This window comes from Petromyzon marinus, chromosome 29 (assembly GCF_048934315.1).
Source record: "Petromyzon marinus isolate PM22_M1 ecotype Great Lakes invasive population chromosome 29, UKy_Petmar_22M1.pri1.0, whole genome shotgun sequence".
NCBI lineage: Eukaryota > Metazoa > Chordata > Hyperoartia > Petromyzontiformes > Petromyzontidae > Petromyzon > Petromyzon marinus.
In genome coordinates this window covers 5,912,409-5,938,198 of record NC_133695.1, presented here as the reverse complement: position 1 = coordinate 5,938,198, position 25,790 = coordinate 5,912,409, and the positions used below count along the sequence as shown (strand labels likewise).

The 25,790-nt window shown below is 52.2% G+C and overlaps 1 protein-coding gene across 1 annotated transcript in view; it reads left to right on the top strand.

Annotated features, from left to right (window-relative positions):
- The first annotated feature begins 2,288 nt into the window (after positions 1-2,288).
- LTK (leukocyte receptor tyrosine kinase) overlaps positions 2,289-25,790 on the top strand; it is a 68,398-nt gene continuing 44,896 nt past the window's right edge. The window contains exons 1-5 of the mRNA XM_032962863.2: positions 2,289-4,746; positions 15,927-16,022; positions 16,966-17,260; positions 19,953-20,095; positions 25,489-25,677. Of these exons, the coding sequence (XP_032818754.2) occupies positions 3,894-4,746; positions 15,927-16,022; positions 16,966-17,260; positions 19,953-20,095; positions 25,489-25,677 (1,576 nt within the window). The 5' untranslated portion in view covers positions 2,289-3,893. The remainder of the gene's footprint in view (positions 4,747-15,926; positions 16,023-16,965; positions 17,261-19,952; positions 20,096-25,488; positions 25,678-25,790) is intronic.

Here is a 25,790-nt window from a genome sequence, read left to right as displayed (position 1 = left end):
CTTCGATCTCTTATCTATCTCTCTGTCTGCTGTCTGTGTCTCCCTATCTCTCGTGTCTCCCTCTGCGTGCCTATCGATCTCTCACTCACTCACTCACTCTCTCTCACTCTGTCTCTTGACCTCACAACTCCAATCCGATTTGTTTGGCAAAAAAAAAGCAATGTAATCTTTCAAGCCCTCTCGCCTCCATCTCCACGCTCGCATCGCGAGTGAAAGAGAGAGCGAGCGAGCGGTGCAGCGGTTAGCGCTACCACTGCGCTCCGGCGACCCGAGGTTCGATTTGCGCTCACGGCCATCACCGGCCCTGGGGCATGGTACGCCGCGTATTTTAACCGGTGCGGTGCGTAACATAGGTGCTTTGTTATTGGTGAGGATGGTTTGTAAGGTGGTTGTGTGATGGTTGTGATTGTTGCTGTGATGATGATTGTGATGGTTGTGGTGTGGTGACACGCGATCCCGGAACTGACCCGTATCCGTGTCAACACGAGGGTTTACTGAGGCACTCCACGTGAAACAACTCACGCACACATTCGCATACAGACCCATACACACACTCAGACCAACACACATACAGACCCATACACTCACACACTTCCACACTTACACACATTCAGACCAACACACACATACAGAGTCATAAACGACAAACACAGTTCCCCCGTATAGCCTTAGAAGACTGTTGGGGCAAGTTCTGTTCGCGAGCACTTATGCAGTCCTGCACGGTACAACAGGGGGTGGGTGGCCAACACGACACCCAAACTGCTATTGTCTCCCCGGTGGCGATGTTTACACACCGCACCAGGCACTAATTTGAGGCTGAGTCAACCTAGGGGAGGCCCGGGACCGGTTCAGATAATCGGCACTGGTGTCGCGCGTGAGCTGGAATCGAACTCGGGCCGCCGGGTTCGTAGCGCAGCGCGCTAACTGTTACGCCACCGCTCATACACTCACGCACATACACACCAACACATACATACACACATACACACCAACACACACGCACACACACACATACACTCACACACATACACACCAACACATACATACATACATACACACACACACCAACACACACACATACACACATACACACCAACACACACATACACACCAACACACACATACACACCAACACACATACACACATACACACATACACACCAACACACACATACACACCAACACACACACATACAGACCAAAACACTCCCACGTATACCCACCAACACAGACACACATACAGACCCAGACACTCCCACGTATACACACCAACACACACACACACATACACAGACCCAGACACTCCCACATATACACACCAACACACACACATACACAGACCCAGACACTCCCACATATACACACCAACACACACACACATACAGACCCAGACACTCCCACGTATACACACCAACACACACACACATACAGACCCAGACACTCCCACGTATACACACCAACACACACACATACAGACCCAGACACTCCCACGTATACACACCAACACACATACAGACCCAGACACTCCCATGTATACACACCAACACACATACACAGACCCGTAACACTCCACAAAAGCCGCCATTCGCCCGTGTGTGCGTATGTGCGTACGCGAGTGCGTGTGTGTGTGAATGTGTGTGCGTATGTGTGTGTGCGCGCCTGTGCAAGTGCGTGTGTGCGTGTATGCAACTACTTGAGTGCATGCGCGTTGCTCACGGCCAACACCAGCGACGATTATCTGAACCGGTTCTAGGCCTCCCCTAGGTCGACTCAGCCTCAAATTAGTACCTGGTGTAGTGTGTAAACATCGCCACTGGGGAGACAAAGGCGACCGGGCGTGGTGCTGGCCACCCACCCCCACGTGTGCCGTGCCGGCCTTCATAGGCGTTCGCGAACAGCACTTGCCCCAAAAGTACGTTAAGACAAGACGGGGGGAGGGGGGTGATCTTTGTCTTGTCTGTGTGCGTGTGTGTGACTATGACCGTGTGTGTAACTATGACCGTGTGTGTGACTATGACCGTGTGTGTGACTATGACCGTGTGTGTGTGACTATGACCGTGTGTGTGTGTGTGCCCCTCCGCGCGACTGCGCGCGCGCGCGTTCGTATGCGCGCATGGGACTCTGTGTGCGCGTGTGTGACTATGGCCGTGTGCGCGCGTGTGTGTGTGTGTAAATAATTAATGGTCAATTGGTGGGAGGAAGAGGACGGAGGGAGGGAGGAGACCAAGGAGGGAGGAAGAGGGGGGAGGGAGGAGGAGGAGGGGGGCAGGAGGGAGGAGGAGGGGAAGAAAGGCGTGAGCAACGGAAGCGTCGCGTGGGACAACCTCCAGGTGCGACTCTGGCACTATTTGCGTTTCCAGCGCCGAGATGATGACACGCGTGACACGGTGGTCTCCATCAGAAGCAACGGCACCACCACCGCCAGCAGCAGCAGCATCATCGCCATCAGCGTCACTTTGGGCGAGAAAGGTGATGTCTTCTTCTTGAGTGCCGTTCTGGTTTTATGTTTCGTGCGTAGCAGCGTCCATCGACATCGTTACCGCGGCACACGTGTTAGCGCCGCAGCTGTATCGGGGGGCGATGATGATCATTCTCATTAATCGATTATTATAATCATTAAGGATGATGATGATGATGATGACGACAGCAGGGCTAGTTCCCTGTTATTAAGTAAAATGAATGCTTACGTGAATATCGATCATTACTTGGTGATTATAATGATAGCATTCGTGTTGTGTGAATCAACGAAATATTTACCCGAGTCTCAAGACTCCCCCGCAAGAGGTTTCCGCGTGGCTAAACGTGTCAGCTTCCCTTTGTCTTACGCAACAACACAACAACAACAACAACAAAAAACAACACAACAGTAGCAACACAACAACACACCCATAACAACACAGCAACAATAATACAACACACAAGCCCTACAATAACTTAATCACAATCAGCATTTCCTCACTTAAACGAATTGATATTTCTTACATTTAAACATCTTAACACATTCGTACCTTATATTGCACAGTTCGGCAGTGACGTTTGTTGCTGACCGCTTGGCATTTTTGAGACCAGTTTCGGGCGAATGCGCTCAGAAAACCGCGATTTTAACATTTTATGTAAAATAGATCAATTTCAAAGCATGTCGCACCAATTAATGAGTTCATTCGTGAATGCTGAGTCATTAACCAACACCACCTGTAGCAACAACAGTCACCAACCACTCACAATCGCAGCTCAGCGCTAAGCATTCCTTATTATAGGGGGGGGGGGTATTGCAATAATTTTTATAAAACATTGCATGTATGCGCGATACAGAAGGGTCAGTGCCCGAAACGTCGCCTGTTACATATAGACTTTCCATTTTGCAAAGCCGCAAGCAAGAGCGTCATTGGCGAACACGCTGAGTTTGATCGTTCCACTACGGACTTTGGCGAATCGGTCGGGGGCACACGCACACATACACACACACACATACACACACACGCGCGCACACACGCACGCGTACACAGACACGCACACACACACACCTGAACACACACACGCATGCGTACACACGCGCACAGACACGCGCGCACACACACGCACACACACGCGCGTGCACACACACAAAGATCCCCCGTATAGCCTTAACAGACTGTAGGGGCAAGTACTGTTAGCGAGCACCTCACACACACACATTCACACACGCTTTCACACACACACACGCGCTCACACGCACACACACGCTTTCACACACACACACACACACGCCTAGACCGACCTCGGCCGGGTATCGAACTGCAAGCTCCGCGAACCTCGGTGGTCTCGGACGCAAGCCTCCTCGCTCGCACCCTCAACGCGGCCGTCGCTCGCTCGTTCGTCTCGCGTTGGCGACAACGAGGAGGTGGTGGTGGAGGATGATGAAGATGACGAGAAGAGGCGAAGGAGGGACGATAGGTTCGCTGCGACTCTTCTTCGGATGCGCGTGCCTCTGCGCGCAACTCCTCGTGGCTCGCAGTCTCGTTGGTCTCGACTACACCGCTGCTCCCCGCTCATCATCATCGGCAGCAGCAGCAGCAACAGTATCAACACCATCATCAGCAGCAGCGTCGTCAGTATCATCACCGTCATCTGCGTCAAGGGCATCAACAGCAGCAGCGTCAACAGGAGCAGGGGCATCATCTTCAGCATCGTCAGAGTCGTCATCGACATCGCTGTCGGGTGCCGGTGGTGATGGCATTAGTGGCGACTCGCTGATGGTGACGATGGCGATGGAGTTCACCGTTTCCGCGGAGCTGCGCGATCGCCTTGAGGCAGATGCGTCCGAGCTCATTGCGGCTCAGCTCGCAATCAGCTGTCCGTCATCATTATCATCATCAGCAACAACATCATCAGCAGCAATATTAGCAGCAGCAGCATCAGCAGCATCATCATCAGCAGCAACATCATCGTCATACGTTTGGAGGTCTCCGCTAGCCGGCACGGCCTTGCTTCACGATTTGACCGGAGAGCCGACCCTCGGGGAAGGTCGGAACGGATCGACTCTGGGTCTCGACCTCGACCTCTCGTTCCCGCGGCACGAGGTGGACGCGGCGTGCGGGCCCCGCGGGCCGGGCGTCCTGGTTCGAGACCTGGCCCGGGATCTGCGGCGTTGGGTACGCGGCGCCCGGGGCAGAGAGCCGCCGATCGCCCTTCGTGTCGGGGTCTCGCTGCTCTCCGCGGGACCCAGCGGCTCCCAGCCCCCCACAGTGCTCCGCGTGTCTCTGCCCGGTGGGTGTTTACGTATTTGCCTGCCTAGCTACCTGTATGCTCGTCGACCTACCTACCCAAATACCTTCCTATATATACAGGGTGCTTCAAAACAAATTGTTGACACTTATATGGGACTTTCGTTTTAATAGAAAAAGAATGGATAATACGCTGCAACGTGATAACAAGTGTAATGTTAATAGCTTCAAAAAGTCAAAGAGTCTCCCACTTGTTCGCCATTATCGTCAACGCGTGCCTGGAATCTTCTCCAGGTGATCTCCAGAGCCCTGAGGCAGCACATTTCCCGTGGTTATTGTTGCAAATTATCCCAAGTGTTCACATTCTTTTGAAGCGCCCTGTATATTGCACGCGTGTCTATCAATCTATACAAATACCTATCTGCCTGCCTGCCTGCCTGCGTGCCTGCGTACCTATTCACCTACCTTCCTGTATATACACCCCCCCCTCCCCCGCCTACCTCCCTGTATACATGCCTGTTTAACACGTAAGCTTTCGCGAAACAATATGATCCATAAAAAAATATATATGGGTTAGATCACGTAAATATAAATGTGTCGTTAAACCCGCCACCATCCTATACGGCCAATTAGTAAGGTTTGTCACGTGAACAAAAAAGTGTAAAAATAGTTGCTACTATATCTGCACACCTGCGCGTTGTGAGAGTGACCCCCCACAACGTGTACAACTCGAGAACAACGTTTCGCTGGTGATTACAACCAGCTTCATCAGGCGATTAGCCAGAATTGTGAAGATGTCATCCTCAAGTTCTCCCGTTGCGGTCATGCCGACTACTTGCCTACCCCAGCCGCCTCCTCCCCCCCTCTCTCTCTGTCCACCCAGCCGGCGTGCATCAGAATCAGAACATTTATTTCTACTGGAGGAATCCGATGAACTATAAAGCTTGTGTTTGTTTTTTGTTTACCAATGTCATTACATGGGAAGCTGCACCACAATTATCCCGTGGTCATTTCGCGTGTAGTGGGGGGGGGGTTGTTGAAGCGCTGGAGACGCCACTCCGCCGAATGAAGCGGGCCAGCGAGGGATGCACGGCTGAGTTTGACACCCGACCAGGGCTTGAGACAGCCGCTCGCTCTTCCCCCACAGAGGCTCCCTCCTGGGGCTGGCGAAACGTCTTCATGGTGAGGGGTGCGAGCACGTGACGGGGAACCCTCATTAAAAGACGTCCCAGAGACTCACCGAAGCCTTGTCGCACGTTATAATTATCACAATCATCACACAGTGGTGATATTGTTATTTAAATCAGCTCAAGCCTTCCGTAAATCACGTGACTTCTCTGTAGCCCCCCCCCCTCCCAATTTGAATCCCTTTCCATCTCCCTGGCCGCTCGCTGTGAATAGAGACGCTTCACCGTGCAGCTCACATCCTCTCGCTCCTTCATTCTCCCTTCTCGCTCACTCTCTTCCCTCCTCCCTGCTCATCATCATAACCACTCTCTCGTCATCATCACCCCCCCCCCCCCCCTCTCATCATCCCTAACATCTTGGCCCCGTCGTTCCTTCTCCCCCTCCTCCTTCCTCCTTCCCGCTGCTCACCTTGAGCCGCCACCTTCTTCTTCCTCCGTACGGCCGATGTGGATGCAGAATAACAACAACAACAATGTAACATTCGGGTGGTCAAGCCAGACAACCGAGTCGTGCATCACCGTCGCCGTGATTTCTCCTTCGTATTTGTGGATCGGCGCATTGCGTCGTTACGCGGTTGTCCGGCGTCTGTTCCGGAAGATCGCCACAGTCGCACCACCACCCGGGGGAGAGTTTTGAACGTTTCCATTCGTGCAACATCGGAGGATCATCCGAATCCGCTGCTGCCACGGTTTGTGCAGTGAATGCGATTTTAGAGTGGACCGCGATTTTTCGCGAAAGGTCAAAACCCCGGGGATCTTCTGCGTTGGGTCTTGAGCCATGCCCTACCCTCCCTGTCTTGGGCACTTGCTCTGGCAGTACTTCGACTAAAATTGGCACGATACAGAGAAGATTAGCATGGCCACGCAAATTCTCTGTCTTGGGTTCCTCCTCCTCCTCCCTCTCCTCCTCGTCTCTTCTCCTGACCCCTCTCCTCTCGTTTCTAGGTTCCGTTTCCCCATTCTCTCTGTCTTTCTCTCTCTCTCTCTCTCATTCTTCTCTCTCTTCCGTCCCCGTCTCCCTCGTTCTCCATTGCATTACATCCTTGACTCGTCTCCCCTTCGTGGTGTGCCGCGGGTTAAATGAAGACGATCATCATCATTATTATTATACACATATACAATAGGCAGAAATTGCACGGACAAGCATACTAATGTAACACACCCAAAACAATGGCAAAGATCCCCCCTATAGCCTTGCACGGACTTTGGACATTTGCCCCAGGCACACACACACACATGCAGAAGTTATTCATGGACTCGGGCTCATTTTGTTCAGAAACTCCATGGAGAGGGCAGAAATGCAAAAAAAATGTAAAGAAATAACAACATCGTTTTGAAAAGTCATTTCAAACCAAAACTATATTGTGTGCGGACGGAAGAGTGTTGTGCTAGCCAGCTGCCACGCGAGCCTGGCTATGATACGGGTCACGCACACTCACACAGATAATAACTGCATTTCACACACAGCCACAGGAACACACAGACGAGAGATTGAAAAGCCAAACGTACAAAGGGAAATCAATGGAGGGGGCGAAGCTTCTACTGACATCACGAAGCAATGACTCGGGACGACAAAAAGGGTACACAGCTAAAGGCGCAAGGCCTGCAAACGCTCGCTCGCGTCCCTGCTGGCGGATAGAGCTCTCCACTATAGGCAACTCTGCAGTGCGCCTCTAAGGGAGCACTTTGGCCTACTCTTCCCACGCCACCGCGAGTCATATCGGGCTGTAGGGCGAGCGGCTATCAGTCGGAAGCGTTGCGAGTTAAAATCTGGTTGGAAGTTGAGAGGCCATCGTGCCTCCGGTCAATGAAACGAGCACCACGGTGGCTAGGAGATGTTAACTACCTCGCCTGGTATACAGGAGGTCGTGGGTTGGATCCCGACCCTGACGCCTGCTGTATATTTGGAGTTTGCGTGTCTCCCTCTCTCATCATCATCACGGTGGCTAGGAGATGTTAACTACCTCGCCTGGTGTGCAGGAGGTCGTGGGTTCGATCCCGACCCTGACGCCTGCTGCTGTATATTTGAAGTTTGAGTGTCTCCCTCTCTCACCATCATCATCACGGTGGCTAGGAAATGTTAACTACCTCGCCTGGTCAACAGGAGGTCGTGGGTTCGATCCCGACCCTGACGATGCCTGCTGCTGTGTATATTTGGAGTTTGCGTGTCTCTCTCTCTCTCATTATCACGGTGGCCTGGATATGTTAACTACCTCGCCTGGTGTGTAGGAGGTCGTGGGTTCGATCCCGACCCTGACGCCTGCTGTATATTTGGAGTTTGCGTGTCTCTCTCTCTCTCTCATCATCATCACGGTGGCTAGGAGATGTTAACTACCTCGCCTGGTATACAGGAGGTCGTGGGTTCGATCCCGACCCTGACGCCTGCTGTATATTTGGAGTTTGCGTGTTCTCCCCGTGGTCGCGTGGATTTTTCTCCGGGTCCTCCGGTATTTCCCTCCACGATTTAGTCAACAACACCACGCATTTATAGTATTTGGCTGCTGCTACACATTTCCACGTGGTGATGATGCTGATAAGCCACTTCGTTGAGCCATCATTTGTGATAGCTAGGTCGGTTCAGAAAAAAAATAGCTATATAGCTCAGTGGGTCTTACCTGGCAAAAAAATAAAAAAAAATAGTTTAGTATAGTTTTGAGTACCATAGGCGAGAGGAACTTCCACCACGGGGCTTCGAGAATGTAAACGGAACTGGATGATCTCTTGAGCCAGGCAAATCACTTTTTGACTTCCACGCCGGCCAACGACCAAGAAGACAAAAACCGTCTTGGAAGACGTGGCCGAGTACCCACTCGTTAGCACACCGCACGCGACCTGCCGATCGATGTAACCGTGAAACAATGTATACTCAATACTGTTGGAACAAAAGCGGTGGTAGGCCTTGGCTGGCTGGGGGGCCGGGGTGGGCGGGGGGGGGGGGCAAAGGGGTGGGGTCTGGGTGGATTTTAAGAAACTCGCCCCGGTTGTTTCAAGTGCTGCGCATGGGAGATGGAGTTACCGAACCGCTACCCGCCCCCTTCCCCCCGCCGGTCGATATTTGCAAAGTCTCGTGCGCGTGTGTGTGTGTGTGACTATTGCTCCGTCGTTTTGTATTCGCAATGCGCGACTGTGGAAGCACGCAGACGCGGATCTCTTACGGGTTGCGCTGGCGACTGCAATAAGAAAAAAACAACCTACGTGAACCTTGTGGTCGTGATGCAGTCATTTTGAGTCTGTTGATGGTCGGCGATGCGGCAACCGACTCATCTCGACGAGCCGTGCTCACGATGCACCACCACCACCGCCACCACCACGGTGCGTGCCGCGAGCGTTCAGGGTTTCGGCGCAATCGTCGTCCTCGTTGCGTTTTCGACATCGTGGATTTAGCACCACCGATTTCGGATTGATTGGTTAACCCAGTCGCGGAGTTAAGTAACGCCCCTGGGGAAAAATGGTGTCCCAGAAATAACATTTTGAATTGCCTCGGCCCCTTTTGTATTATTTGGTACCCCGGGGGAGGGGAGCCATTGAGAGTGAAGCGTCCTTGTCAAGAGGATCCTGCCGGGTACACTGCAGAGGTCAAGTGCCGGATTATCCTCGTAGCAAGAATCGCTACACATGTAGTAGCTACACATATGTAGTAGCTGCACATGTAGTAGCTACTACATATGTTGTAGCTACACATGTAGTAGCTACACATGTAGTAGCTAGTAGCTACATATGTAGTAGCTACACATGTAGTAGCTAGTAGCTACACATGTAGTGGCTACACATGTAGTAGCTAGTAGCTACACATGTAGAAGCTACATATGTAGTAGCTAGTAGCTACACATGTAGTAGCTAGTAGCTACACATGTAGTAGCTACAAATGTAGTAGCTAGTAGCTACATATGTAGTAGCTACACATTTAGTAGCTAGTAGCTACATATGTATTAGCTACACATGTAGTAGCTAGTAGCTACACATGTAGTAGCTACACATGTAGTAGCTAGTAGCTACACATGTAGTAGCTAGTAGCTACAAATGTAGTAGCTACACATGTAGTAGCTAGTAGCTACAAATGTAGTAGCTAGTAGCTACACATGTAGTAGCTACGCGTGTAGTAGCTAGTAGCTACACATGTAGTAGCTACACATGTAGTAGCTAGTAGCTACACATGTAGTAGCTACACATGTAGTAGCTAGTAGCTACATATGTAGTAGCTACACATGTAGTAGCTAGTACCTACATATGTAGTAGCTACTACGCATGTAGTATCTACTACATATGTTACTACACTACATATGTAGTAGTAGCTACAGTCCCCGCACTTTCAAGGGCCCCGGCGCTACATGCTTTCAAGCTATCAATTGCGGGTCAGTGATTCTGCACTTGCTCTATTACTATAGTACTATACCGCCTTCAACTTTTATGAACGACTGGGTGTTTAAGGTTAGCGATTTGTCGTATTATCTGGCTGTATAGCAAATGAAAAAATACAATTATTTTACTATGCAAGTTAAACATTGATGTGTTTTCATATTTACGTGTTTTTTTTAATTAATTTATGCTACAGGCCCCACAATAGCTTAATCCGGCACTGCACAGAGGCCACGCTTAACAGAGCCTCGAGATTTGAAGCTTTCGTGACTGCAAAAATCCACACTCTTTAATTATCTCGGTAAAATCACGTAGGTAGAAAAATAATAGATCACGACGTTTCGATCGCAACACAAGCAATCGTCATCAGGTTGGGACAACCACAGCAAGACAAAAACTGCTGAAGTAGGCGCGAGACCTGCCGTGGCAAGAGGTTATATAGTGTAGGCCTCGGCAGTAGGGGGGGGGGAGAGAAGGGGGACTGGGGAGGAGGCGGGGCAGGAAGTGGACCCTGCAGCAGCACCCGGGTCACTGGAGTCAAGTGTGCCACCGCAGCAGCATTATTTTTAGACCTCCTTTGCCAGTACCAAAATATAATAATAGGGGTTTTCCCCTTTTTTCTGGCAACAAAACTGAAACCTTTTTACGAGGATTCATGTCTGCATTAACCACAATACCTGCAGTCAAAATGCAAACAAAAAACATACTATGATAATATATGCATTGTCCTTGAAACTTATTGGTCCACACCAAGGGACGGCTTTCTTTTGAGCCTCGACCCAATTGGTGCTCGACCAGATGATGCCAAAAGGCGTCACACAGCTCAAAGACAATGCACTATCAAAGTAATGAGGGCTCGGGGTGAGCATCTACATCATTAGACCTCCTTTGCCAGTACCAAAATATAATAATAGGGTTTTTCCCCTTTTTTTCTGACAACAAAACTGAAACCTTTTTACAAGGATTCATGTCTGCATTAACCACAATACCTGCAGTCAAAATGTAAACAAAAAACATACTATGATAATATATGCATTGTCCTTGAAACTGATTGGTCCACACCAAGGGACGGCTTTCTTTTGAGCCTCGACCCAATTGGTGCTCGACCAGATGACGCCAAAAGGCGTACAGCTCAAAGACAATGCCGCTATCAAAGTAATGAGGACCCTCATTAGACAATTGGGTCGAGGCTCAAAAGAAAGCCGTCCCTTGGTGTGGACCAATCAGTTTCAAGGACAATGCATATATTATCATAGTATGTTTATTTTGTTTGCATATTGTGGTTAATGCAGTAACATGAATCCTTATTAAAAGGTTTCAGTTTTGTTGCCGGAAAAAAGGGGAAAACCCCTATTATTATATCATTATTTTTCTTCTACATACGTGACTTTAGGGAAAGATACCCAAAGAGTGTAGAGCCTCGAGAGGTGAATGTTTTGTGTCCCTCCCTCTCCAATCCGTGCAGCGAAGTGCAACGTCGGGGAATACGAAACGTCAACGGAGGGGACTGTGTGCTACATTGTCACACGAAAAATTTTACGTAACAAACAATCTATCTACTTTTCACATTGGTTAAGCTTTGACGTGTTTTAATTTATTATTATTATTGTTGTTGCTTTGCTGTTATTTTTGTCTAAAAGCACAAACAAATCTATTGTACATTGAAACCTTCAAACGTGATGGATTCAAAGGGAACGAGGGGGGGCGTGTGGGTGGGCGGGCTGGCGGGCGGGCGGTTGTGGGGAGGTGGGGGGGGAGTGGGGGGAGGAAGTGGGGGGGGTTTGGCGAGTGGGGGGCACGTCCAACCCGGAGATGGAGCGATGAGGTGGAGAGGTCTTCATCCAGCAGTGGATTGACCGTGGCTGATGAAGATGATGAACACGTCGAGGAAAGTAGCATTTTCTTCGGCTGCTAAACTGTTTTCACACGCAGGCAATAGACAAAGAAGCAGATCCCCCGTATAGCCCACACGGCTTTTTGGGGCAAGTCTCTGCTAGCGAGCAGCACAGTGCACGAGGGCGCGGTATTGCACCAGCGCCCGACCGCCTTTGTCTCCCCCGTGCTGATGCTTAGCCACCGCACCAAATGCTCATTTAAGGCTGGGTCGACATATTGGAAGCCCAAAATTGGTTCGTGATAAACGCCACTGATGTCGGCCGTGAGCGGATTTCGAACTCGGGTGGTCGGGATCGTAGCGTAGCGCGCTAACCGCTGCGCCACCGCTCCCCACACATTCACGCGCACACACACAGACACCTCACACACACACACGTTCAAACACACGCCCACACACGCGTCAAAAATCACGTTGGCTGTGTGTGTGGAGCGTAGTTAGCAACATCAAAGACAAAGATCCCCCTGTAGCCTTCAATAGACTGTTGGGGCAAGTGCTGTTAGCGAGCACCTATGAAGGCCGACACGGCACACGAGGGGGTGGTTGGCCAACACCACGCCCGGCCGCCTTTGTCTCCTGAGCGCTGATGTTCTACACACCACACCTGGTACTTATTTAAGACTGAGTCAACTTAGCGGAGTCCCAGGACCGGTTCAGATATCCATTCATCAGTGATGGAATCGAACTTGGGTTGTCAGATCACACACACTCACACACAATCATCACACACACAATCATGAAAAAGATTACAGGATTGAGAGTCTGCGAGGCTTCCCTGGGTAAGCAAGCGTCATCATAAAAATAGGAATCATGAAACATAATAATAATCACACAAATTCACACATTAAATGCACGCGCACACAAACTTACATTCACTCTCATCACCAATCACACACGCAACACGCTCATACAAATCACTCGCAAAGCAAAGGTTCCCAGTCTCGTCTGTTGGGATAAGTGCTGTTGGCACACGCTCATACAAACTCAAAAGACAAAGATCCCCCATATCGCATTAAACAGACTGTTGGGGCAATTTCTGTTAGCGAGCACCTATCACGGTCAGCGCCACGCTCCCCAGTGGCGATGTTTACTACACACCGCAACAGATACTCATTTAAGGCTGCGTCGACCTAGGAGAGGCCCAGGACCGGTTCCGACAATGGTCACTGGTGGTGGCCGTGAGCGAGAATCGAACTCGGGTCGCCGAGTTCGTAGCGCGGCGTAGCGATAAGCGCAACCCTGCCGCTCCCCACGACATACACACATATACAAAGATCCCCTCTATAGCCTTAACAGACTGTTGGGGCAAGTGCTGTTAGCGAGCACCTATGAAGGCCGACACGGCACGCGAGGGGGCGGGTTGCCAACACCGCGCCCAGCCGCCTTTGTCTCCCTCGTGGTGGCGATGTTTACACATTGCACCAGGTATTCATTTGAGGCTGAGTCGACCTAGAGGAGGCCCAGAACCGGTTCAGATCATCGTAACCGGTGTTGACCGTGAACGGGAATCGAACCCGGGTCGCCAGGTTCGTAGCGCAGCGCGCTAACCGCTACACCACCGCTCCCCACTACACACTCACACACACACACGCAAGACAGACGCACAGCGCACGTGGGTAGTGTTTGTGTGTGTCTTTGTGTGTGTCAGGAGAGTGTGTGACACCCATCCACTCGTGTACCGTGGCGGCCTTTACAAGTGCTCGCGAACAGCAACTTGCCCCAAAAGTCTGTTCAGGCTATAACGAGGGAATCTTTGGAGAGTGTGTGGAGAGCTGTGGCGCAGTGGTTAGCGCGTTGCACCACGAACCCGGGGAGAACCAGAGTTCGACTCCCGCTCATGGCCAACACCAGTTACGATGATCTGGGGCCTCCTCTAGGTCGACTCAGCCTCAAGTGAGCACCTGGCGCGATGCGTTACCACCAGCAAACGCCCACACAGGCGGACGATCGATGGTCTGGCCGCACCAACTCCCCCCCCCCCCCCAATGGGCCTTTTTGGCTCTCATAGCTTTTCTCGAAAACAGCACTTGCCCCCAGCAGACTGGCGAGACTATACGGAGGAGGGGGGGGGTGGAGGAACTTTTGTCTTTGCCTATGTGTGCGAGCGGCGTTTATCTGCCACCTGCATTGTCGCGCTTAGCAACCGTCGGATATTTGTAGCACGCGTGTTTTCACGCCACCTCCGTGTTTGCACGGGGAAACGGCGCTGCGCGTGAACGTCCGGCCGCCTTTGTCTTCCCATATTCACACGTGGTGGAGATGGTGGGAGAGGGGGGGGTGTTGTTGGGAGTAGTGGAGGGTGGTTGGGGAAGGAGATGAAAGTGGAGGTGGGGGGGGGGTGCTGCCGATTCGCTTATACTAAATGATATATGGGTGTTGTGACAGTGCCCTTCAATACCGCCACATTGTGTGTGTAGGTGTGTTGGTGTAGTGGTGTTAGTGTAGGTGTGTTAGTGTAGGTGTGTTAGCGGAGGTGCATTGATGGGGAGCGGTAGCTGTTAGCGCGCTGCGCTACGAACCCGGCGACCCGAGTTCGATTCCCGCTCACGGCCAACACCGGTGATGACTATCTGAACCGGTCCCAGGCCTCCCTGAGGTTAACTCAGACGCAAATGAGTCCCTGGTACGGTTTGTAAAAAAAAACATTGCCACTGGGGAGACAAAGGCGGTCGGGTGTGGTGCTGGCCATCCCACCCCTTCGTGTACAATTTCCGGTCTTAATAGGTGCTGCGTCTCGCTGACAGCACTTGCCTCAAGAGTCTGTGTGGGCTACACGGGGGGTCTTTGTATTGTGCTAGTGTACGTGTGTGCGTGTTTGTGTACTGCGTAATGGGGAGCGGTAGCGACCCGGGTTCGATTCCCGCTCACGGCCAACACCCAGTAACGATTATCTGAACCGGTCCTGGGCCTCCCCTAGGTAGACTCAGCCTCAAATGAGTACCCGGCGCGGTGTGTAAACATCGCCACTGGAGAGACAAAGGCGGTCGGGCGTGGTGCTGACCACCCACCCCCCTCGTGTACCGTTCCGGCCTTTCACAGGTGCTCGCGAACAGCACTTGCCCCTACAATCTGTTAAGGCTATACAGGGGGTCTTTGTCTTTGTACTGCGTAGGCGTGTGTTAGTGCAGGTGTGTTCGCCGCACTATGAACTCGGCGACCTGAGTTCACACCCGTTGGCGCGTGCTATCTAAAGCGGCCATGGGACTACCCTAGATCGAGGATTTGCTTCGGTGTGTAAACATCGGCACTGGGGATATAAAGACGGCCTGGAGGAGCGCTGTCCACACCAACCCCATTATACCTCGTTCCTGGGGACTCGTAGGTGCGACTCGCTAACAGCACTTGCCCCAACAGCCTGTGTGGTCCTTCACGGGGGTCTTTGCCTTTGTGTGTGTGTGTACATCATTGTCTTTGTCTTTGTGTGTACATCATTGTGTGTGTGTACATCATTGTCTTTGTGTGTGTGTCTTCTGCAATCTCGCTCCGTGGCCTTCAATCCCTGGCCGGCCGACTCATTGCATCACCCCCTCCTCGCTTCCACCTCTTCTACCCCCCCCCCACCTCTCCCCTTCTTCCTTAACCTCCACTCACCTCCCCCTTTCCCCTTTATGTCTCCACTCACTGTTCCCATGTCCCTCTCCTCACCTCTGCTCTCTTCATTTCACATCTCGCCTCCGCCTCCACCCCCACTCTGCTCACCTCTCATCATATTGCCCACTCCTTTAGTCGCCACTCACCTCCCCCTCTCTCTCTCTCTCTGGAACCCCACCCTCTTCGTCTCCCTAGCACTGTGGTGCGACTTTGAGGATCAGTGCCGGTGGGAGGTGAGCCGAGAAATCCCGGACTGGATCGTAAACTCATCCGACACGGATTCTGGATCGGGTGAGTGACCCCCCCCCCCCCCCCCCCGCTCCCCCCACCGCCCTGAGCGACAAAATATTCTAACCGAGAGGTACGGTTCCAGGATATCCCACGTCTAGGTGCCTCCGCATTGCGGGAGCTCGAGAGGGCGGCTCTAGATGAACCACGACACCTCGCTGGTTGAGCTCGTCAAGTGGCATAAACCACCATCACGCAAACTCGGGTGGACATCCTCGCAGCAGCAGCAGCGACTTCTGGGCCGGCCATCGAACAGAGACGGTGGTCACAGCATCGCGCGGCGCTTTCAGATGCGCTTCTGCGGCCGTCTGGCACGTTCTCTTCCGTTCCGATATTAGGAAACCACTTGGAGCTAAGCACTTTAAAATATCTAGATTGACAAGCTCATTTCTTTAGAAGTGCTTTTTGTGTTTAGTTTGTTGTCTTTCACCCGCACCTCCGATGAGCACGGTTGGCTACGTACGGTGCGAAAGAAGTTCAACTTGCATACATACGGTACTTGGCCTTCTCTTCTAGGCTGGAGGAGGTGGGAGTACCCACACTTCACCCCACCACACGCCACCAGCCGATCGATAAATATGGGTGACGACTTTAAGAAACGTTACAAAACAAATATAATTAGGGGTTTGATATCACGTAATATTTATGCACACCACATAAAACATCCCGCGAGTAGCCTCATTGTATAAAGTGTTGTTAGCGAGCACCTATCAAGGCCAGCATGGTCACTCCAATGGGTGGCGTGAACAGTACCAAGCCCGTCCGCCTTTTCCTTCCCAAGTGCTGATGTTTACGCACCGCATCAGGTGTTCGATTTAAGGTCGAGTCGACCTCGCGACGGCAGATCAACCGGCGGTGAGCGGGAGTTGAACTCGGGTCGTAGCGCAATGCGCTAACCACTACCCCCACCGCTCCCCCTCCCTCTCCACCCTCCCTGTTGCCACAGGACACTTTCTCACCCTGAGCCCCGCGAGCCACCCCCAGTGGCTCGCAGATGGAGACGCAGGGGTCGATGGAGGGGAGGATCCCGGTGCGGTGCCGGGGTCGGGGTTTGACGCCGTCCTCGCGAGGAGTCCGGCTCTGGGGTTCGCCGCCCGCGGCTGCCGTTTCTGTGCCGGGGTCGCGGCCCGGCGGCTCGGGGCCACCCGTGATGGTCCCTCGTGGGACCTGCTCGTGTCCGTCCACGGCCCCTCTAACGCGCGTGTCATCGCCTTCGCGAACCTTACCCTCGGTGAGGACCGGTGAGTGGCTTCTGATCTTTATGTATCTACCATAAAGTACGCCGTTATTTGTACGACGATCCCATCAGATGGAACATGTCCTTAGCACACGTGTCCAGTAAATCTGTGTAGTGACTGAGTCAGAGACACTAAGAGTAGGAGGCACTCTGTTTATTAACACGGCCTGACAGTAACACTCAGTGGCTACGCTTCCCAGTCAGGGCAGCTGGCAGAATGCCTGACTGGCGACGCCGAGACGGTAAAGACTCCGGCAGCAGCGCGACGGAGACCCCACTCCACACGACAGCCCCGAGGCCCCCTCCCGGGGCCCCTCTTTTACTGTCAGCATGGCCTGGCCCCGCCCCCGGCCACGCCCCCCTTCTGGAACCTACTAGCCATTCGGCTCTTGAATCGGGTGCAACCGCAACAAACAAAAAACATGAACAAGAAAACATCTTAAAGTGACTATGTGACTGTGCAAACAGAAAATCCATGAAAAACATCAAAATATTCCAGAAAAAGCACCATAGACCAACGCTGTGTGCAAAAATCCCAGTGGGATGCAAGTCAAACAACAACAACAACCACAAGACAACTTAGATTTAGGCCATCAGTCTAACTCCGTACTGCAACAAACAAACATGGCCAAACCAAAAATCTTCTCGAAAAAAAAATAAAGCCATAAATGCAACGTAACAGTGATCATAGGAACTGTGACCGAATTTTCACAATAAACGATATAAACAACATGCACCACCAAACCCTGGAGTCATAGCTGGCTGCATGAGTCACTCCACAACAGCAGGAGCATCAGTCGGAGTATCAAATTTTCCAATGCACCTTTAGGATCAGCACACTAAATCAAAATACAGATAATACTTTGCAGCGGTCATCCGGAGCGAAACATTTTATTTTATTTTAGGCCACTGAATAGCAGTGGGCAGCTAGGGGTGTACAACTCCTCTAGAGCATCTGTGCTCAATAAATCCACAACAGAAGTTGCAGGGTCAACCCAACGGGAACCCTGGCACGCAAAGATGGAATGGTCGTCCACGTGGCGTGTATGTACGAGCAACGAGAAACAAGCTCTCGCATCACGACACCGCGTTCACATCGTAATACTATTAATATAGACGACGACGATGACGATGAGAGGTAAGAATGTATTACTGCTCCCCCCCCCCCCGTGCGAATTTATAGAAATTGACCCGAGCGTTGACCCCAATACGGAAACGAATTTCCGAACAAGGCGCAAAAACATTGTTTCGTGAAGAACATCTACACATGCAGCACGTGCACAATAGACAAAGACAAAGATCCCCCATATAGCCCTTAGCAGACTGTTGGGGCAAGTGCTGTTAGCGAATAGCACCGATGAAGGACGGAACGGTGCACGAAGGGCGTGGGTGGCCAGCACCACGCTCGGCCGCCTTTGTCTCCCTAGTGGCGATGTTTACGCCACACTGCACCAGGTACTCAGTTGAAGCTGAGTCGGCCTACGGGAGGCCCAGAACGTGCACACACATACAAAGAACCCCCATATAGCCCTTAGCAGACTGTTGGGGCAAGTGCTGTTAGCGAGTAGCACCTATGACGGCAGGCGTGATGCAGAATTGGGTGGGTTTGGCCTCTGCACCACGCCCGGCCGCCTTTGTCTCCCCCCAAGTGCTGATGTTTACACACCGCACCAGGTACTCATGTAAGGCTGAGTCGGCCTCGGTGGTATCGCCTAGGACCGGTTCGGATATTCGCCGCTGATGTTGGCCGTGAGCGGATGAGCGCGCTAATCACTGCGCCACCGCTCCCCGTACATGCACACACACACACGTGAAATCACGTGTTTAATTAATAAACATGTTCATCGATAACACTGTCCGACCTTACAATAAAACAAATATATGAGCGGAGTGTTTGTGCTATCAATAATTGATGCACTATGAAAAAGGGCTATTGCTCGACACGTCAACTCTCGTATTTATTTTAAGTATTATTTTCCTTTTAAGGTCACACATACACACGCATAATTATTATTGATGAACCCGTTTCGTTGTTGGTGGTTTTGTTTGTAGTGCAGCGGTCAGCGCACTGCGCTGCGAACCTGGCGACCCGAGTTCGATTCCCGCTCACGGCCAACACCGGTGACGATTACCTGAACCGGTCCTGGCCCTCCCCTAGGTTGACTCAGCCTCAAATGAGTACATGGTGCGGTGCGTTAAAAAAATATCGATACTCGGGAGACAAAGGCGGCTGGGCGTGGTGCTGGCCACCCACCCCCTCATTGTAATTTAGAATGTCAACAATTTGTCGCTCCCATCAGGTTAATGGTGCTACTCGCGCAGAGAGCTTACACCACTGCATTACGGGGGGCTGGGTGGAGGTCGGGGTGGGGTGTCAGCTGGGAGGCGGGGGGCGCTTACGTTGGATGCCGTAACGCGGCCTCGGGCTATAACCTCAAGGAAACAATCGCGAAAATATGACCCTGAAGTCGCGATCATTTTCCAGCAGGTCAACGCGCAAATTCTTGACCTCGCATAGCTTTGCAATACATTTGGCGCTGCTGCTGCTGCCGCTGCTGCCGCCGCTGTTGATTTGACAGGGGTGCAAAGACAAAGACCACCTCCGGTGTAGCCTTAACAGACTGTTACCGATGAAGGCGAGAACGCCACTAACCACCACTACACTACCGCTTCCCTCCCCACACACACACACACAGGGCCACTGATGGCTGGCACTGGCGGCGCGTGTGCGTGAGCGTTGGGCGGCTGGGGTCTTCGTCCAGGCTCTCCCTCTCTTCCCGTGGCTCTCCGTGGACAGCCCTGGCTCTCGACGACCTGGGACTCATCGACTGCCAGCCAGGTGCAGTGAGCGCAGTGGGAGTGAGCGGCCAGCACCCACGCCCGGTCCTCATTTTGCCTCCCCCGTCACGATGCTTAACACGCCGCGCCAGCTTCTCATTCGTGTAAGTTGAACTTCTTTTGCACCGCACGTAGCCCTGCCGTGCGAATCGGAAGGTGCGCGGGGGAAGGACAACAAACTAATCGTAAAAAAAAGCTCTAGAAAAATTTGTTGTCGCTATAGGCGATGATTGAAATGTGCGCTGCTCCAGTGGCTTTGTAACAACGGCAGGAAGAGCGTTCCAGACGGCCGCAGAAGGGCAGTGACCACCGTCTTTGTTCGATGGCTAGACAAAAGCCGCTGCGGGGATGGTGTGTCCGTCCGTCCGTGTGTGTGTGTGTGCGTGGTGTGGGGGGAGCGGTAGTGTAGTGGTTAGCGCACCACACCAGCCTGCCGTCAGAGTTCGATTCCCGCTCGCGACCAATCACAGTGGCGGATATTTGAACCGGTGCTGTGCCTCGCAACAGTCGACTCGGCTGCCTTAAACGAGTACCTGGTGCGGGGGAGGAAAAGGCAGCCTGGCGTGGTTGTGCCCACCCACTTCCTTTGTGTGCCGTTCTGGCTTTAATAGGTGCACGCAAACAGCCCTTGCCCCAACAGTCTGCTAGAGGCTATACGGGGGAATCCTGATCTTCGTGGTGGTGGTGGTGTGTGCGGTGATGATGATGATGTGTGCGCCAAGAATGGCCATTGCCCGAAACGTCGCCACATTACGCTGTTTTTGTTTTTGATTGCGATGGCGTTCATCATCCAGCAGTGGATCGACAAGGGTAGGGGGGAGGGGGTGTGTGCATTAATTGTATCAGTATCATTATCGTTGTTAGTAGCAGTATGATATCATTATTAATAATAATGAAGTGAAGTTATGAGTGTGTTCGCGTGTGGACGCGCTCCGGTTTCGAGGCTCGAGTGCCCTCGTGTGAGACTTGAGCCAGAACGAGCCGCTGGTCGCGTCGCACTCCGTGACCTCAAAGGGCCCAGCTCGTAGGGGTGGACGGGGAGGGGGGTACAGAGGGGGAGGGGGTGCAGAGGGGTGGGGGGTACAGAGGGGGAGGGGGTGCAGAGGGGTGGGGGGTACAGAGGGGTGGGGGGTACAGAGGGGTTGGTGGTACAGGGGGGTGGGGGGTACAGGAATATTTTGCTGTTTTTTTCATGGATTTTCTGTTTGCACAGTCACACAAAGTCACTTTAAGATGTTTTTCTTGTTCGTGCTTTTGTTTTTTTTGTTTGTTGTGGTTGCACCCGATTCAAGAGCAGAATGGCTCACAGGGCTATACCAAAATAAACAAAATTAAAAATAAACTACAGAGAGGGAGGGGGTACAGAGGGGGAGGGGGTTACAGAGGGGGAGGGGGTACAGAGGGGGAGGAGTACAGAGGGGGAGGGGGTTACAGAGAGGGAGGGGGTACAGAGAGGGAGCGGGTACAGAGGGGGAGGGGGTTACAGAGAGGGAGGGGGTACAGAGGGGGAGGGGATACAGAGGGGGAGGGGGTACAGAGGGGGAGGGGGGTACAGACGAGGAGGGGGTTACAGAGGTGGAGGGGGTACAGAGGGGGTACAGTATCATTGTATCAGTATCATTATCGTTTCTAGATTTAAAGCTTTCGTGACTCCTAGGATCCATACTCTTTGGTTCTATTGGGTAAAGTCACGTAGGACTTTACCCAATAGAACCAAAGAGTATCATTATCGTTGTTAGTAGCAGTATGATATTATTATTAATAATAATGAAGTGAAGTTATGAGTGTGTCCGCGTGTGGACGCGCCCCGGTTTCGAGGCTCGAGTGCCCTCGTGTGAGACTTGAGCCAGAACGAGCCGCTGGTCGCGTCGCACTCCTGCGACCTCAAAGGGCCCAGCTCGTAGGGGTGGACGGGGAGGGGGGTACAGAGAGGAAGGGGGTACAGAGGGGGAGGGGGGTACAGAGGGGGAGGGGGTACAGAGGGGGTTACAGAGGGGGAGGGGGTACAGAGGGGTGGGGTACAGAGGGGTGGGGGGTACAGAGGGGGTACAGAGGGGGAGGGGTACAGAGGGGGAGGGGGTTACAGAGGGGTGGGGGGTACAGAGGGGGAGGGGTACAGAGGGGGAGGGGGTTACAGAGGGGTGGGGGGTACAGAGGGGGAGGGGTACAGAGGGGTCGGGGGTACAGAAGGGTGGGGGGTACAGAGGGGGGAGGGGTACAGAGAGGGAGGGGTGTTACGGAGGGGGCGGGTGGGGAGGAGGCCCTGGGATGTCCCTCCCTGCCAACCGACCACATCATCAACAACATAATCAGCAATAGCAGCGTGCTCACAAACGTCGCGATGCGCCAGCCTTTGGCTGTCACTGCGTTGTTGTCTGTCTCGACCACCGCCTCACCAACGTGTCCTGCAACGGCCCACTCACATTTATGAACGCTCAATATTGTTATTCATTTTCTGATTATCATCATCATAATTGTTATAATTCTGCTCGTTTACCCAGGAAAGCCTCACTGAGTCTCGGGACTGTTTCTTCAGGAGGGCCCTTCCAGGTTTTCGCAGTACGGGGGGAGGGGGATGATTGCTGCTTTGCGTGTGATCCCAATTGAGTAATTCGCGGTGCAGCTTTACGATTTTTTGTTTTCAAATTTACGGTGCTGGATCTTTTTTCTACAATTTGTTTTTTTTACATTTCCACCCCCCCTCCCAAGTCGTTATTTTAATCCCGATTGCGCAACGACGGGCGTCACGAGGCGAAGAATCCATTCAGAAATCTCCGCGGAGGCAACGCGACACTCCCCCCGCCCCCCGCCCCTCGCCCCCCGCCCCTCGCCCCCCGCCCCCCCGCCCCCCGCCCGCTTCGTATTCGCGAACGGTCAGCGGAAGTTGATGTCTCAGAACTACAGCTCTGAGATCCATTCGCACGGCTGGGAGCGGCGCAACGTCACCGGCTCTGCCACCGAGTGTCATGTTTGTCACGTGACGGTCAAACCGATACTTAATTTCATCGGAGCTGGAATGTAACCGAATGTTACGCGATGGGTACTTGTCTGATAGTCGGGGAGGGAGGGTGGTGACGAGTGTTGATTGCTATGCGTGGAGTGTATATGAATTTAATAACGCTCATGGCCGTTTAGAGTGTTGGGCTGCTATAATTTCCACGTGATAAGCCACTTTGTTGACCCGTCATTTGTGGCCAGGTCGCTCATGAATAAGAGCTGTATGGCTCAGTGCGCCTTACGTGGTTAACAAAAAAAATATAGTTAAGTTTTCCGATGGGGCCGTCCATAAATGACGTCACACGATATTTGACCCCCCCTACCTCTCGTCACACGGCATCACAAAAAGTCAGACCCCCCCCCTCAAATATGACGTCACAAAGCTCTGCCCCCCCCCATAAACTATATTTCCATTTTGAAAATAAAACATGCTTCAAATTGCTTTAAACTATTGTCATTGTAGTGCGTATTTAATGTGGCGCTGCACTCTGATGTTGTAGGAGTGTTGTTATAACAATTAGTGTTGTTATAACAATTCTATATTTACTTAAAGTTGCGCATTTTGATGTGACGTCACCACACATCGTCACAAATGTCTGACCCCCCCCCCACCCCAGGTGCGTGACGTCATTTATGGACGGCCCCTATGGGTCTCTGTGGGTATGTGGATCTCTATGAGTATGGGTCTCTGATGGGTCTCTGTGGGTCTCTATGAGTCTCAATGAGTCTGTAGAATGATGCGTTTAGAAAATGTGGCTGATATAAATGACCACGTGTTAGTCCACTTCGTTGAGCTTATCATTTGCGACTGCCAGGTCGCTTGTGAAAAAAGAGCTACGGAGCTCCTTGGGGCCTTATCTGGTAAAAAAATATAAACATATATATAGTTTAGTTTAGTTTCTGAGACCCGGCGAGATGGTGGGCATCCGGACTGATGTGGGTTCGCGTGCATCGTTGTGTTTTTTGCCGGGTGTTACGTTCATCGCACGAGCAGACAAACATCCTTGAAGAAAATCAATCGGGTCCCCACTCGTGGCGGAATGTGTGACCACGTGTCTGTCCCCTGGAACCACTTGAAACGCAAGGACCACAGCATTTCGTCCCATGCACGAGGTCCTACCACTCCCATGTTTGCCCCCACCGCCCGCCCGCCCGCTCGCGCGAAACTCTCCAATCGCCATGCAACCTGCCCAGACACGCGCGTGCGTTTCAAACCAAGTGGTGTCCGCGTCGTGTGTGTCTGTATGTGTACGTGTGGTTCTGTATGTGTGTGTGTACGTGTGGTTCTCTGTGTGTGTACGTATGGTTATGTGTGTGTGTGTGTACGTGTGTGTCTGTCTGTGTGTGTGTACGTGTGGTTCTGTATGTGTGTGTACGTGTGTGTCTGTGTGTGTGTCTACGTGTGGTTCTGTGTGTGTGTGTACGTATGGTTCTGTGTGTGTGTGTACGTGTGTGTCTGTGTGTGTGTGTGTATACGTGTGGTTCTGTATGTGTGTGTACGTGTGTGTCTGTGTGTGTGTGTGTACGTGTGGTTCTGTGTGTGTGTGTACGTATGGTTCTGTGTATGTGTACGTGTGTGTGTGTACGTGTGGTTCTGTATGTGTGTGTGTGTACGTGTGTGTCTGTGTGTGTGTATACGTGTGGTTCTGTGTGTGTGTGTACGTGTGTGTCTGTGTGTGTGTGTGTACGTGTGGTTCTGTGTGTATATGTACGTATGGTTCTGTGTGTGTGTACGTGTGGTTATGTGTGTAAGTATGTGGAGCAGTAGTGTAGCGGTTAGCGCGATGCGCTGCAAACCCAGCGACCCGAGTTCTCATGGTCAACACCGGTGAGGATCATCTGAACCGGTCCTGGGCCTCCCCTAAGTCGACTCAGCCTCAAATTATAATGATGCTGCGTTGGCACCGCGGTTGCATCAGCACAAATGATATTTATAAAATCAATACATTCGTCAAAAAGCACGACCATAACGAGGAAACCATTAGACAGGATATAAAATAGGCAACGTTTCGGGCAAGGGGTCTTCTTCATGGCACATAAACAGGAAGGCCAGAGAGAGGATGATAAGACTTGGAGACTGCACTTAACACCATGGAGCCTGATGAGAATGAAAAATATATATTCTGATAACCACTTTCTAAAAAAAATAGCTAGGCCTACATAATAGTAGCGATTGAGTCACAGACAATAGCAATAATAAAACTCATTACGCATTTATATTTAAAAAAATATTGCTGGGACATTTGAGCAAGGAATCGATGTATCGTTCCGATGAGATGCAACGCATGACAGCAGACAACGTGTGTGCACGTGCACATACGCGTGCGTGCGTGCGTGCGCGTGTGTGCGTGCGTGTGTACGCGTGCGTATACCGAACTTCTTTCGCGCCGTACGTAGACAACCTTGCCGATCGGAGGTGCGGGGCTACTCGGGACCTCCCAGGAGGAGACGGATTGCCACTCTGCGCCCCAGAATCCCAGGACGAGCATCGGGCGGCGGCCGCAGAGGAGCGACGCGCGGCTCGGCGGGAAGAGGAGCCCGCAAACCTTGAGTTCTCGGAGAAGCGGCCGTCCCTGAACACTGAAGGCGAGCAATGCGCACGTGGTCACCGCTCGCCCGCACGTGGTCACCGCTCGCCCGCACGTGGTCACCGCTCGCCCGCACGTGCACAAAACAATGTGCACGGGGCAAAGGTCCCA